The sequence below is a fragment of the Trichosurus vulpecula genome, chromosome 5, assembly GCF_011100635.1.
Source record: "Trichosurus vulpecula isolate mTriVul1 chromosome 5, mTriVul1.pri, whole genome shotgun sequence".
Classification (NCBI taxonomy): Eukaryota; Metazoa; Chordata; class Mammalia; order Diprotodontia; family Phalangeridae; genus Trichosurus; species Trichosurus vulpecula.
The window spans coordinates 616,742-632,356 of record NC_050577.1 but is presented as its reverse complement, the minus strand read 5'-3'; the positions used below and the strand labels follow the sequence as shown (position 1 = coordinate 632,356).

The following is a 15,615-nucleotide window of genomic DNA, read 5'->3' as shown; positions in this document are numbered from 1 at the left end:
AGCCACCTGCTCCTGAGGCTGTTCTTGTCTTCCCTCCTCAGACAATGCCGTGTACTTGTATGTGGTGAATCACCCCCAGATGAAATCCACAGTGGAAATCTTTCGGTTTGAAGGCGATTCTCTCTTCCACCTGAAAACCATCACTCATGAGCTGCTTTCCAGGTACAGCACGGTCTCTTTTCCTCCTTAGCCTGGGGCTTCTCAGTGGGCCACATTGCTCTCCCCTGACCAGAGGATTACCAAGTGCAAAGCCTCAGTTGGGTAAAGGCATCCATGGTCTCTCAGACTAGAGATTTACTCCAGCACACACGGGTGCGATGTGTGCTTAGCATCATGTAGCTAATCGACCTGCTTTTCAGATTGAACTCTGCTTCTGATTACCTCTCTATCTATCTGGGCCTCAGTTTCTTCCTCTGAAATTTAAGGGAGTTAGATTTCATTCAACAAGCAGTTATTAAGTACTTCCTTAGTCTGGCACTAAGCCCTGAGAATATAAATACAAGCAGTTCCTGCCCTCAAGCAGCTTTCCTTCCAATTGGGGAGAGAGGGAGGGGAAGAGAAAGTAACTGGCCTAGGGCACAGTAGAGAAAGTTCTGGGAAGATGAGTCAGCAGTGAGAGCTGGAGAGTGAAGCCAGGATTGGGAATTGAATATTATTTAGGTTCCCTTGGTTGACTTAATGGTCCTTCAGCTACAGCCTGGAAGACTGGATGGAAAGGCAGCCTCAGAGTCAAGGGACCTGGGGTCAATGTTTGCCTCTGATATCCGCTGGCTGCGTGACCCTGGTCAAGTCACCCTCCCAGTGTCTCAGGAAACTCTGGAGTCATTGGATAAGTGCCAAGCCCGTGCAGACATGCTGGAGTAGAGGAAGGCTCCCCATCCATAGTCCTCTACTCCAGGGAAGTCACAGATCTACTCCCTCACACCCCATCTCCCTCCACCCCTTCATCTCCCAGTCTTCTGACCCCTCTTTTGCTGGGGCCTTGATAAATATTTTTATTGACGTGTTTTGTTTTTGTGGGATATGTATGTCCAGATGGCCCCATTCTATGCAAGCCCTCTCCTCACAGAGTAACAGATTTAAGCCTCGTGAATAATGTAGTAACCACATCAAGAAGTGCCTGCAGTCTTCCTCACTACAATTCCTCTCAACCTTTCATTTTTAGTGGGGTTTTCCAAATGAACAGAAATCTTTTTCCCCCTCCTCCCTGCTTCTCTGTTGCATTAGGGAGAAAAAAAATGGAAAGAGAAAAACAGAGTATTTGTAAGAAATACGTAGAATGAAGCCAAACAAATTCCCTGACTGGCTGTCTACAGAACCATGTTTATCTTGCTCTGCCCCCTAACCCGACAGCATCCATCAGGAGATGGAGCATATATTTCCATCATTATTTCTCTGGAATCATGGCAGATTGCTGAACTGAGCATGGTCCTTAGAGCTTTCAATGTTGTTTGCCTTTCCAGTGACTCCCCAGCTCCCCCCACCCCAATCCCTAGGAATGAGGCCATGCAGCACCTGCCCTTGGGCTCTCCCTCCTTAACACTTTCTTTCTCGGGCTGTCATGGCAAGGGATGCTCTGGGATTCTCCATATTCATTTCTGGTCTCCCTGTTCACTCAGGAGCCTGCAAGAGCCAGTGGACCCATACATAGACATGGAACCCTTCAAAATGCATCTTCTTCCTAGGTTCTGGTGGGGAAGGGAAAGGGGAAAACACCAGGATGGAGAGATGGGGGTGTGGCTCTGTTGTACCAGAAGTGAGTGAGACGTGCCACACAGTATAAGTTTTAAGTGGAGAATTTATTAGCCGGCGGCCGTCGGGGTACTGCAGCCACAAATCAATGGCCCCGTGTTGGCGTGACAGCTTGACTCATATAGGATATGTGGGGGTACAGGGTGGGGGGAACAGGAACAAAGGTCCTGGCTGATCAAAAGATTCAGTCAGGTTATCCTACTGGTGGGATAATCTCATTTACATTCCTTGGTGGAGTCACGGAGCCCCAGGGATATCTGCTAGTAAGGGTCATCCTTCAGTGGGGTGGTCCTATCTATTGACATTCCTTGGTGGAGTCATGGAGTCCCAGGGAGTTTGCTAAATGCCAAAGATATCTGAGTCCATTCATTCTGGGAGTGCTTGTCAGTAACTAGGGGTTTCTCAGGGGTTCCTAATTTTCCCTGTATTACATTCCCCACTTTCTTTCATGGAGGGTTTCAAATCCTTGAAAAAGGAATGACCTGATGGGGCATAGCAATAAAATTAGGAGGCCAACCAAAACGCTAAGCAGGGGTGAGCCTGGGGAAGACATGAATTTTGATAGTAACAATAAAGGGCAAGGCTCAGGCAGAGATTCTGGCCCAATGACAATGCTAGGTCGTTGGCCCCAGGGGAAGGCCAGACCTAGTTGGAAGACTCAAGGAAAGTCCAAGGAGCCTCCCCAGGTACTGCACTCCAGAAATTTAAAAAAATGGAACGTCCCACATTTCCCCCTTTTTGGTCAAAGGCAAACTGAAAGTTTCACCCAAAGACCAATTAAAGGTATGGAAAAAAACTCTATCTTCCATTGGGGTGAAGTTCTAAAATCCCCATCTAGGTAGAGTCAGGTTTTCCCTTTTCTGTATTTTGACATCCCCAGGGATGGGCAGAAATTGTAAACTAATTGTAAGTAAGCAGAGGGAACATAATAAAAATTCAGGAAAACAGCCTTGGGAACACAAGGACTCAGAAGGGAAAAAAGCAGGTCTTTGCTCAGGTTCTGGTTCCGGATCCTATGAGAAAGCCATCCGCATCCAGCGCTGTCTCTCTCAGGCTCTTGGAACCGCAGGGCAAGGTCTCCTATAGGCCCAGATGTCCACTCCTCACACGGGGTTCCCAGAACACATGTAATTTGATGATTAAGAAAAGAAACACAACATAGGTCCCAGTCACGCGGGGCTAAGTTCAAACAAATACAAGAAGTATTTCAGTATCCCGGTCACACAGGGCTGAGTCCAAACAATTACAATAAAGTATTTCCCATAATTCACAAACTGCACAATTACGTTGGGTCAGGTACAGACCAATTACTTAGATGATTCACCATAGAGGGGAAGATTTGCATGTCACATGTCTTACATTCATAAATTGGATAACAAGAAAACTTAAACCTGAACCATACAAAGTAATTCAATCATTATTAACAATCATATATAACATCATAAACTTTTAGCCATGCCATGTCTGTTTTATGGCATTTACAAACAGTCCACAAACCATTCTTAACAAGGCTAAAAAAATGTTTCTGATTCAATTCCAGCAATTAATTGCACATTACAGCCACAATGTTCATTTAAAGCAGTAGTTTTAAAATCCCAGATGCCTGATTGTAGTTATCTGGTCCCTTGATAGTAAAAGAGAGTTCTGCTTCTCTGGTTCAGATCTAGAAATTCTCAGACAATTTTAACTTACTATAACTTACAGATACTTTACAAAGGGGATATATTTTCACTTGTGCCACTATCTTAAACAATTTTCTTGTGTTAGCATCCAAATTTAAGATCTTATTACCAAAACACACTTATCAGCTCGAATTTCCAGAACTGATAAATTTTTAGAGCCAATCATACACATCTGTACATAATTCTTAGGGGAACCAGTCTGATCCTATTGCCTTTTTCAAAATTCACTATCCCTTCCTTTTATTAGACATTGATCACATTACATCTTTGCCTTATTTGCTTTGCCTAATCATTTTCCCCTTTTGGAGGATGTTATCCCTATATTATTTCAATGTTTTATTTGGTCATGAACATAGGTTAAAATTGTAAGCTATTCATACCTGTATCCTATTATAATAACTCAGAGATATTTCAATATTCATCTATCTATTACCTAACAGATTTAGCATAGTGCTTACAAAACTTCTTGATAATTTAAATTTGCTATGAAAGAAACGAGGGACTATGTCATATATCTTAACAGTAGGAAAGAACTTCCTTAGCTCTGTTTGATTCCAGGCATGAGTCATATCTGATAGCCAATCTTATAGTCACCAGGTGCTGAAAGCAGGGCTTAGGTGTAACCAGGTGGGGACTTTCTTTTTCAGAAAGGAAATAGCAGAATTGGGAAATAGAGTCAGGAAGATCCTACCTAGGCTGTGACCAAGGTCGTCTTCACAACTGTTCCCAGGCAGATCCACCTTATAAATTCTCAGCTTGTAATGCCTGCCATGCCATTACTGGCTTCATGTGACCTAGTCCTGTAATCAGAGCTTAAGACAATATTAAATTGTAGTCCCATAAAATCTTAAATAGCAAATAAATATCCTTCAGATAAGACTGCCCAAATTTCATTGAGCTAATAATTATCAAATCAAGCTACATAACTTTCCCATCTTCTAAATGCTTCCCCACACTCATCTCCAACTTACTTTGACCATCTGAAACTATTATTCTCAGGACAGGAGAGGCTTAGCTAACTCCCATTTGTCCCCAAACTTTCTTATCTGCTTTTCCTATTTTCCCTCAACCTTAATTTACCTTTCCAAATTTTTCAAACCCATTACTCAGTCTTCCTTTACATTTCAACCATAAGACAAAACAACTCATAAGTTAGTACTTTTTACTGACATAACTGTGTATACTGGAATCCCATTCCAGCTTGCTTAAACAAACAAAAGAGGTTAACGACTGACCTCACAAGTTGATGGAGTTGTCCCTGTTAACTCATTCTGGAGGAAAAAAGGGACACTTCAGGAATTAAGTCGTATACACGTTGTTAAGCTTTAACTCTCGCTTAAAATCACAAAAACATTTTCCAAAACACTTCTAGAATTGTTTCCCTAAACTGAAGATGTCTCTGGTTTAGTCGCAGTAATTAATTACACTATTTGTGTCAATACCTAATTACTCTTATATCACTTTATAACATCTAAGAACTCTATTTCACATAAATACAATATAACTTTAAAATCCCAGTCTTAGTCTATAGGATAATGATTCAACCTTACATCATAAAACTTCTCTTCCCTTTTTAAATTATTCTCATTAACACTTTAGAAACAATATTATCTTTCATCTGGCTATGCAAGAGTACCAATATAACCAGTCATTTGATTAAAACAACAAGATTTCACATATTTGCATTTATCCAATCTCCTATTTTTTAAAAAACTACTTCTTTCACAATGGTAACAGATTCTGGCAGATAACTTCCCTTTTGTCACTACCTGCTTATTTCTGATTAAAGAGATCTGCCATCTCATCTCCCCCTGAGGGTGGGTTCTTTCCCATCAGATGGTGAGCTTCACTAATAAAAACTATATCCTTAAGACCCACATCCTCCTTGAAATCTAATCTTATTCTAAAAACCCATCACTTCTGCTGACTTTAAAAAGCCAGCTTTGGAGGCTTCTGACCTCTACTGTTTCCTTCTTTCAGTAAAAAAAAAAACCTCAAATCCCAGTAATTGTTGCCCCTCCCCCTTCCTTCCCTTCTGACAGGGGGGATGAGGAAGGAATGCAGACTGCCTCCTTACTCAAAAATGTAGAATAAGACATTGAATGGGCCTTTCTTGGGGTACATAAAACACATGCTTTAACCACCCTCCCCCAAGACTTCTACAGATAAGGTTCTCACCCAGAACTTGGAAAACTGCAGGTTTGAACTGCAACCAATTAGCTTACAGGTGGAAATTCAGCAGGCCTTCTAAATTATACAAAAAGATTTTACAGAGCATTTTTCAAAAGTATTTTCCCTTCTTCAAAAGTTTAAAATTTTTATCCTGACATAAACAGGAATTGTCACTAAACTTTCATGAAGAAAATTATTTGGATGCTCTAAAAATGAGATGAGTCTCCTTCTTGAAGCATAATAACCTTTAAACATTTGGATTCATTCATATTCCCAAAGTGCCATCACCAATTAAGTCCATCAACCTCCAGATTAACATACATAAATATATATCTTTAGATGATACAGGCTTGAAAATCACACTGAATTCTTTGTTATTACAGAATTTCTAGGTATCACAAAATTCTTTAGTCAAAAAGATGTTGTAATGGGGATAACACTTAGTTTCTATACCCAATTAAATTAGCTTTTATTACAATAACAAAGTTTACCAAGACTTTAAAAGCTTTGTCCATAGGAATCCCTCTACCCTGAAAACTTTCACAAGATTGAATATCTAAACATCCTTGGTTCAGTTAACAACCTCAATTTCTTAATTAAGTACAATTCTTAATCTAACAACATCCAGATTATAAGAGAAATTATTCTCTAACAGCACAGGTAATGCGATGTTAACCAATTCATATATAATAACAAATTTAGAAATAAGTACACCACAAGCAATTATCATGTGTTTAAAACTTGAAACAGATTCCAATTAATTACCAATCTAGTGATCATAACTGAGTTGGATAAGCAAATCAAATCTGATTCATAACCACTAGTGGTAACATTTTAATTTCTAAGGCCCAATACTCTGCATTGAAAAAGAAAAGGTTATAAAACCACATTTTAACAAAATAGTTGATTTATAACAAGAACAATTTCAACTGAACTTCCAGACAAAACTTGGAGGTGATAATTTCTTAGGTTACAGCAATTGTCCAACTTCTTAACCTAATGCAACTCTAACAAAATATTTTTATATTATAGAAATGTAACGATGCCCTAAACATTATTATATATGTAAATTTGAACTACTCATTTCAGTCTAAGTAGATACATTTCTAAACCAAATATGATAGTTTAAAATTACCAACTTTTCATCACATCCTTTAAAAGCATCCAATTCACACATATCAAACTCAGATTAAAATACAGAAACAATAAATTTCAGATGACATCAATTGCATTTCCAGAGACAATATAGGAATTGTTGGTCCTATTACTTCCGGTATTATATTAATGCATTAATATATAAATACATGTATCACATATATTAATACATTAACATCCCAAATACACTTTATTTAACTGTATATTCTTCAGCACCACTACCTCTGGCCCAGGTATCCGGAACTTTTGCTTGGCCATGAATGAACTTATGAAAGAAAAGAGAAATTTAATTTTGCACCCACTTTTTCCAAGCTTCATCTTATACAAAAATGCCTAAAGGATTTTTTTTTTCGGACTCCCAAGGAAGATAAGAGGGAGCGGTCCTTAAGAGCACATGGCTTGCAACTCCCCCACTCATTCTTTTTACCAAGCTAAAGTATTTCTCAGTTTCCCCTTCAGCCTGCTGTCTCAGATAAAAGGAAAAAAATCCCTTTTAGTATTCTAAGGGCTCCTCCCTAGGTGGGTTCTGGCAGCCCCTTGAGGGCAAGGAGCCTACTCTTCCAAGCACTAACTAACCAGCCCTATTTCTTTACAAGTTTCCTTTTAGCTTCAGCTCTGATAATCTTTCAATGTGGAGGGTGGGGGAAGGGTGTGGCCAGGAGCACATGGCATCCAAGAGGAGCACATGGACTCCTGACTAGACAGGTAGTCTCAAGATGCCATTCTACAACCCCCCTAAATTCCTTATACAGGTTTTCTATCTCTCTCTTTCACAAATTTACCTTTTAAACTTTGCCACAAGGACAGGCCACAAAGGTACCCATGGGCACAGGACTGACTGTCAGTCTGTGAATTTCTGTCCCTCTCCTCCTTTTGCCTGGTGGGGAGGGTGATTTAAGTTTTCCCTACAGTTCTCCTGCATTCTCTTCTAATCTGATCTGGGAGGAGAGGAGTTTGATTTAACTGCTCTAACCTTTACTGCAGCCCTAGTGAAAAGATCTCAATGATTATAATTCAAGCAAACTTCACCCCTTGTTCACTCCCAAAAACCTCTTTTGTACTTGAATCTAAGGGAAAAGATTCCCAGTCCCTAACTGTGATCAGGGACTAAGACAAATGCGAGAGTCTCACTGAAGACTTTAACAGAGGTTTTAGCCAGAAGGCATTCATTGGGAGGAGGTGTTTTAGCAAGAGTGAGCTCCTGGAATTGATTTACAGTTTCAGGAGTTCTTTCTTCCCAAATTCAACTAACCAATTTTTTAACAATTTAAAACCCCAAATCTGCCAAATTATAATCCATTCCCGCCGTAGTTCCATGTTAACCAAACAGGAACCACAAGGAAAAGAGTCTGTTTCCCTAGTTGCAGCCTGATATCTCTGGCTGCCTATGTTTCAGATTTTTTAATAAAACATAGACATTTCACAATTTTGACATAGATACAGGAACAGAGACAAACTCAAAATGTAACAAAAAACACAGTGTGGATCGAATTGAAGGCTAAGCAGGTCCCCTCAGAGGAAAGAAAGTAAACCAGGTTTCCTCTCCAAGGAAAACACCCCAATCTTCCCACACCCCAACACAAAACAGAAAACCATTAGCATGAGTTAATTGGAGGCTAAACAGGTCCCCTCAGAGGAAAGAAAATAAACCAAGTTTCCCCTTCAAGGAAAACACCCCCAATCTTCCCACACCCCAAACAGACCAATAGCATGGGTTAACTGAGGCTAAGCAGGTCCCCTCAGAGGAAAGAAAATAAACCAGGTTTCCTCCTCAAAGAAAACACCCCAATCTTCCCAAACCCCAACACAAAACAGATAACCAATAGCATGAGTTAATTGAGGCTAAGCAGGTCCCCTCAGAGGAAAGAAAATAAACCAGGTTTCCTCTTCAAGGAAAACACCACAATCTTCCCACACCCCAATGGGGAAGGTGGCGTCCCAGCCCCCCCAGCTCTTTACCACTTGCCTCGTCAGGGTTATCGTGATAACAGAGACCCAATGGCTAGCCCCAAAACAGAAAAACCTTACCTCTAGAGGTCTGAAAACCAGAATTCTCTGTAGGCCGAAAAGGGACAGGTCAGCAAAGAGCCCATTCTTCAAGACCGTCACTCCACATCAGAGTCCTAGGCAAAGAAATCCCCAGGAGCCGGCACTCTGAAGTGAGAGAAGGTGGATTGGGGACAGAGACTCCCTGTTGAGGTCCGAAATTCTATGTGTGTCTCCAGGGTGGTAACACGTAATATCGCCTCATCTCACTGGGGCCTCCAAAATGTTGTACCAGAAGCAAGTGAGACACACCACAGAGTATAAGTTTTAAGTGGAGAATTTATTAGCCGGCGGCCATCGGGGTACTGCAACCCAAATCAATGGCAATGTGTTGGGGTGATGGCTTGACTTATATAGGATATGTGGGGGTACAGGGTGGGGGGAACAGGAACAAAGGTCCTGGCTGATCAAAAGATTCAGTCCAGTCAGATTATCTTACTAGTGGGATAATCTCACTTACATTCCTTGGTGGAGTCACAGAGCCCCAGGGATATCTGCTAGAAAGGGTCTGCCAGGTTATCCTTCAGTGGGATGGTCCTATCTATTGACATTCCTTGGTGGAGTCATGGAGTCCCAGGGGGTTTGCTAAATGCCAAAGATATCTGAGTCCATTCATTCTGGGAGTGCTTGTCAGTAACTAGGGGTTTCTCAGGGGTTCCTAATTTTCCCTGTATTACAGCTCATCCCAGCCTAGGCTGCACAGGGATGCAGGATCACAAGGTCAGCTGCTTTAATGCTGGCTGTGATTATCTCCACATTACCTTGTCCATATGTTATCTTTACCTGGCTGTTGGCAAGCTTTATCCCCCATCAGATAATGAGCTCCCCCATCCCTTGAGGTTAACAGGCACTGTATTTTCTGCCTTCCTGGTATCCCCAGTGCTTGGCATACAGTAGGTACTTAATACATGCTTGTTAACCCTCTCTGACTTATTTGAGGCTATAAGATTTCTGAAGGTTTTCCCCCATGACTGTTTTTGCTGCTAAAACTAAAGAATAAACCAAACAACTTCTGTCTCTTAAGTAATGAGCTCTGTTTGACTCCGTGAGAGTGGACTCTTTCTGTTGAAGGTGAAAGGTATGTCTTGGTGACCTTTAATCTATACCCTTTTGTGATTGTATTTTGCTCTCTTTTCTTGATATACTGTGGTTATTCGGGTTATTTTAGTGGTGGGAGGGAGGTGGGGGCTTATGGAACTAGTTCTTACGGTCTATTGACTCTACATCTTCCTGGGAGCCCTTACATATAAATTACTTCATTATTGCTGGAATATCAAGAATAATTTGCTTAAGTCTGAAGTGTGATCCAGGTGGTGCGTTAACTTTCTCTCTTTCTCTGCCTATCCCCATCCCCCATCCCTCATTGCAGTGTGAATGACATCGTGGTTCTAGGACCAGAACAATTCTATGCCACCAATGACCACTATTTCACCAATCACTTCTTAGCACAACTGGAGCCGTTCTTGGACTTACACTGGACCAATGTGATTTATTACAGTCCTGGAGAAGTCAAAGAGGTGGCCAATGGGTTTAGCCTTGCTAACGGAATCACTATCTCCCCAGACAAGAAGTATGTACATACCCTTAAAAGTCCCCTCCACTGACCCCTTTGCTTGCTGGAGGACAGTCCTCTGCCCAGGACCTGGTAGTTTTCTTGGGCTTCAGTGACAGATACTTTCAGTATGAAGAAGATTCCTAGTGTGGGGGGCAGGCAGAGATGGGTGGCAGGTACATACCAGGCCCCGTGGAGGAGCCTGTTGGTGTTTCCTCACTCAAAAATCTGTCACCACCTGAGCGGTTGACGTGAAATCTGTGACAAAGATTCTGCAACATGTGCCTACCCGGCTAAGGAGAGAATGGGCTAAGTCTAAGGAGGTGGGTGGAAATGGGAAGTCAGACATGTAGGCTCAGTTGGAGATAGAGTGGATGTGTAACCTGGAGAAGAGAAGACTCAGGCAGTGAGTGGCATAATTGGGAATCTTTGAAAGGCTCTCATGGAGGAGGGTGAGAGGGGTTCAATTCAGCTCTGGAGAACAGAAGGAGCAGTGAGAGGAAGTAACAGAGATGCCATCTATCTGCCCATTACTTAAAGATAACCCTAAATAATGATAATAGCCAGTCTTTATGAAGCACCTTACATATATTCTCTCATTTTCTCCTCAAAACAACAGATAAGGAAACTGAGGCAGGCAATGGGGAAATGACTTGTGCAGGGTCACACAGCTAGCAGAGGTCTGAGGGCAGGTTTGATTTCAGGCCTTCTAGCCTCTACTTTACAACCTAACTACCTTATGCATGTTTAAATGAAAGGTCTTTAAACATATCCAAAATGCCCCTGAGTAACCTTGGAAATGGCAGGGTTGGAGAGTTTTACCCCACCCAGATCTATATTTGGGGTTAGGATTTTATTTCCCCAACCATCCAGAAATGGAGTGTACACCTTGAACCAAGCCCACTGAAACATCTCCCGATGGATCTGAGGTTCATTCTGTACCTTCTTTTACAAGGAAAGTTCTAATCACTTTATAGGCATTCTCCCTGGCTCATGACAAAGGGGAAAAATGGGGTGTATCCAGAATCTTGGCCCACGTGCTCATGTGGGCTTAGGAAAGGAACCTCTGTAGCCACTGAAAGATATAGGGAGCTGGGGAGGGGAGAAGGGGGGGAGGGAAAGGAAGGAAAGAAGGGAAGGAAATTCACTTCTCAGCTTTGCTCCCTCCTTGGTGACCTTCTTCTTCTAATAACAGCTTCCCTGCCTTTACAGAGGCTACAAATACAATCTCATTGGATCCTCACACCAACTCTGGGAGGGAGGTGCTATTATCTCCATTTTACAGTTAAGAAAATAGAGGCAGGCAGTCATGAAGTGACTTGCCCAGGGTCATACAGCTAGTAAGTGTCTGCATGTGACCTCAGGTCTTCCTGACTCGAGGTCCAGTGCCCTGGGCATTCTGACACTACCTAATGCCTTCTTAACCTCTTTAATTTTATAAGGTACATCAGTAATGCTTATAACTGTAATCAATATTTCTACCTTCTCTCCAGAATAAAAGGGGGGAGGAGCGTGGGGTCCATTTTCCTTTCCATTCATTCCTCTAGAGGCAGCCTCTGTTCTTGCTGAAACCGCGGATTGATCCAGGGACCTTTAGATCTTCAGCCTAACGCTCTCCTAGCTGAGCTATTTCAGCCATCAAAGTGAAAACCTGAAAAGGCATTAGCCTAAAAGGGCCAGGGTCTCCCATTGCATCCCGGGCCATCTCCAGTTATCCTGATGAATATCTGGTCACTGGACTCAGATGGCTCTGGAGGAGAAAGTGAGGCTGGTGCCCTTGCACAGCCCTCCTTCATTCAAATCAAAGTCAATTGCAAGTCATGTCATCATGTTCCTGATGTCATGGTCTTCTTGGAAAACAAAGGACAAACACAACAACAACCTAGAGGCAAACACATCTTTCTTTTGAAGGTATGTCTATGTAGCTTCATTGACCTCTCAGAGCATCCACATTATGAAAAGACATGACAACTGGAACCTGACTCAAGAGAAGGTAACAATCCCTGTGGCAATTCAGAAGGTGACTTCCCAGATAGACTATGGAGAGAGGCTTTTCTAGGCAGTGTCAGGGCCTCCACAACTGCAGGGGAAGAGGGGGAGGAGAGATGTCATTCTCCACTGATGAGCAGCAAAGTCCATCTGAAGAGAGAAGAGGGCAGCAGTGGTCACTATGGGTCAGTCCTAGCCTTGTCTTTTCCTGGGAGATAGAAGGGGTGGTCTGGGAAGGAGGGAAAGATGAGTTCCTAATGACATACCTTTTATTTAAAAGGTTCTCCATTTGGGCACATTAGTTGATAACTTATCTGTTGATCCTGCCACGGGCGACGTTTGGGCAGGATGTCACCCCCATGGCTTGAAGGTGCTGATGTATGACCCTGCAGACCCCCCGGGATCAGAGGTATGGCTTCCTTTGTACTCATGGGCTGAAGCATGCTCAGAAATGAAGGGTGCTGGAATGAAGACCAGAGAGATTCTGGTACTAAGGAAAATCTGCTTCCACAGGAACTGATGAGATCATGGAGAGAAAAGACATAGAGAGAAAGGAGAAGAGGGTCCAAGACAGAGCCTAGGGGACTACTTTGGTTAGTGGGCATGACCCAAACCAGACAGAGAAAGAGCAGACAGGGAGGAGAAGAACCAGGAGACACTGGGGTCTGCAATAAACCTAGAGAGAAGGGAGCAAGGAGGAGAGAGTGACCAGCAATATCAAAGGCTGCAGAGAGGTCAGGGAAAAGCCACTAGGTATGGTGCTTAGGAGGTCACTGGGAATGTTGGAAAGAGAGGTTTTAGTTGAATGATGAGTTTGGGCATTTAAGATCAGGTGAAAGTTTGTAGTGGGCCCAGTCAGCCTGGGTGTGTGACTTCCTTTAGCAGTGTGTGAAAAGGAGAGAAGAAGGAAGGTGGTCAGAAGAATCCAAGGTTGGCATCTGGCAATGCACAATTGGCAATAGGACAAGGGAGTGATGGATATGAGATTAGGGAATGGTGTAATATAGGTTTGAATGGGCTCACCAAGGCATCGAGAGAGACAGTTGAGGAGAGTGTGACCAGGACAGGGATGAGAACGTGGGAAAGTAATGAGGAGTGAAGGGAAAAGAGGGCACCATGAGGATGAAGAACAGAGTTAAGGGTTGTAAGACACTGGGAAGATGGAATAACAAAGATTATGATTAGGTAAAAGAATTTCAGAGTTCATTAATGAAATAGAACACATATAGGTGATGGCAACATCAAGGGGTTGCCCATCTCTGAACTCCCCCAGGCTCAAGGTATCCCATGGGTCTGCAACAAGGAAAAAAAAATAAAACAAACCATAGCTCATGAGCCCCCACCAATGTGTTTTCTTTTACTCATCAACCCTAGGATACAATTATTTTAAAGCCATGTCATTTAACAAAAATTGCAATAGAAAAATCAGTGCAGGGTCCCAGGTACCAGAACTCGTAGCTCAATTTTAAGCTAATAAAAATTAAAGAATTTTAGGACACCTGATATAAATAGAGCATTTACCCTAGAACCCTGGCACACATTCCTACAAATACACACACCTTCATTGGGATGTTGGATTTGCCTAGGAAATGTATTTGAAGAGGTATACATGTGGGGTTCTCATATGAACTAGGGAATACTTGGAGAGGAAAATACCCAAAGGGGTCATGTCCAAGGTAATTCATGCTTCCAAAGCTACAGGGTCTTCTAGTAAAGTCATGTCATTGCCCTTCTGCTGGGCCTGCTTGCTGCTGATTGCACAGGGCCCCCTGACCTCAGGATCATTGCAAGATGGTGTATTGCTGGGCGGCCTCATGGCTGCTACCAGGCCTGGCTCTTCTTGGCACTTGGCTATGACTGCAAGTGAATGCTCTCACCTCTCCTTTGGCTTAGAGCCCTAAAGGTTATTTATCTTTAGAGGAGGTAGACAGGCCCTTTTCACACCCAGAATTAGACAAGAGAAAAGCACCCAACTGTTTTTCTCCCCATAAGTCAATTTCCAGAGCTTTTCTATACTCAGATTTTCCTTTCCAAAAGGTAAGGCTCCATCTCTAAAAGCCAAGCTCTCTTGGAGCACAGAATAGCCAATAAACTGAGTTGTGCCAAGACACAATCTTTCCTCAAACATCTTTACCTTAAACTAAATCACAATCTGTTGTTTCAGACAACTCTGTGACTTATGGTTAGAAATTCCTTTGTGACTACTGCTTAATTTCTGATGACAGACCTATAGCCCTTTGAAAATAATTTCATAGGGAAGGAATCCCTCCCCCAGGAGGAGCTCCTCCCAATATTTTCTTCATTTAGAGTGCAAGTGCATTTGAGCAAGAAAAAAAGTTTAAGTGAGAGAGGCAGGGTTATTATTCTCCACCCATGTGGCCTCATCCCTCTCTTTTTATGTATATGAGGCCAACAAGGAGTCTCCCAGGTTTTGATCACCCTAGATATGCATCATCTGGCACATTATCAGGCCTTATCAAGCTCCCCACCTTATACCTCCAGCCTTCTAGTCCTGGGGCAAGACATGAAAGGTGAGTGAGAAGCAGATGGATGCATGTTCTCAGGACCTGAACCAGAATAAAAGAAAAGGAGACTGTTAGGCTCTGCCTGATTGCTGAGAACTCTCTCAAAAGACAAAAGTCCCTGAGTGGTCACACATCAGCTTGAGGTCTTGTTGTGATCCTGGTGAAAATGGTCATGAATCTGGTTCACTTTCTTGGTAGGTGCTTCGCATCCAGAACATTCTCTCCCAGAAGCCAATCATGACCATGGTCTATGCCAACAATGGCTCCGTCCTCCAGGGGAGCACAGTTGCTGCTGTGTACAAACAAAAAATGGTGGTAGGTACAGTGCTCCATAAAGCATTGTACTGTGAATTGTAAACTAGCCTCTCGGAGCCAGTACTCCTTGCTGGGTAAACCAAAGAAAAGAATGGCCTGGCCTTCCAGCACAGAGCAGTAAATAAAAACAAACACAGAAAACCTGCAGTTGGCATTTCCTTTCCTGGGGAGCAGATGTGTAGCTGGCACCACCATTGTGTCCCTTGGTGCAGGAAGGAGTCCCTGCTGGGCAAGGGACCAGCTTGAATGGCATTCAGAATGGGAACTGAAAGGCCCAGGTGGGTACTGCCCCCTAGGGAGCCAGGAGAGAGATGCCCCTTCCTCCTGGAGGGAGGGTTTTTGTACTCTTTGGGAAAGGGCTCTGCAGAGAACTCTTCAGGGCAAAGTGACCGTGAGGCATTGTCTCTGCTCTTCAAGACTCTCTAAA

The 15,615-nt window shown here is 42.8% G+C and overlaps 1 protein-coding gene across 4 annotated transcripts in view; it reads left to right on the top strand.

Moving 5' to 3' along the window:
- LOC118850271 (serum paraoxonase/lactonase 3-like) overlaps window positions 1-15,331 on the top strand; it is a 120,656-nt gene extending 105,325 nt beyond the window's left edge. For 3 of the 4 annotated variants that reach the window (XM_036759538.1, XM_036759536.1, XM_036759539.1), the window contains 5 exons: window positions 42-162; window positions 10,177-10,377; window positions 12,271-12,352; window positions 12,629-12,757; window positions 15,072-15,331. In XM_036759538.1, the coding sequence (XP_036615433.1) occupies window positions 42-162; window positions 10,177-10,377; window positions 12,271-12,352; window positions 12,629-12,757; window positions 15,072-15,230 (692 nt within the window). In that variant the 3' untranslated portion in view covers window positions 15,231-15,331. Of the gene's footprint in view, window positions 1-41; window positions 163-690; window positions 1,194-10,176; window positions 10,378-12,270; window positions 12,353-12,628; window positions 12,758-15,071 lie in introns of those variants that run through there. The other variant, XM_036759537.1, reaches the window with a different exon arrangement.
- The last annotated feature ends 284 nt before the right edge of the window (window positions 15,332-15,615 follow it).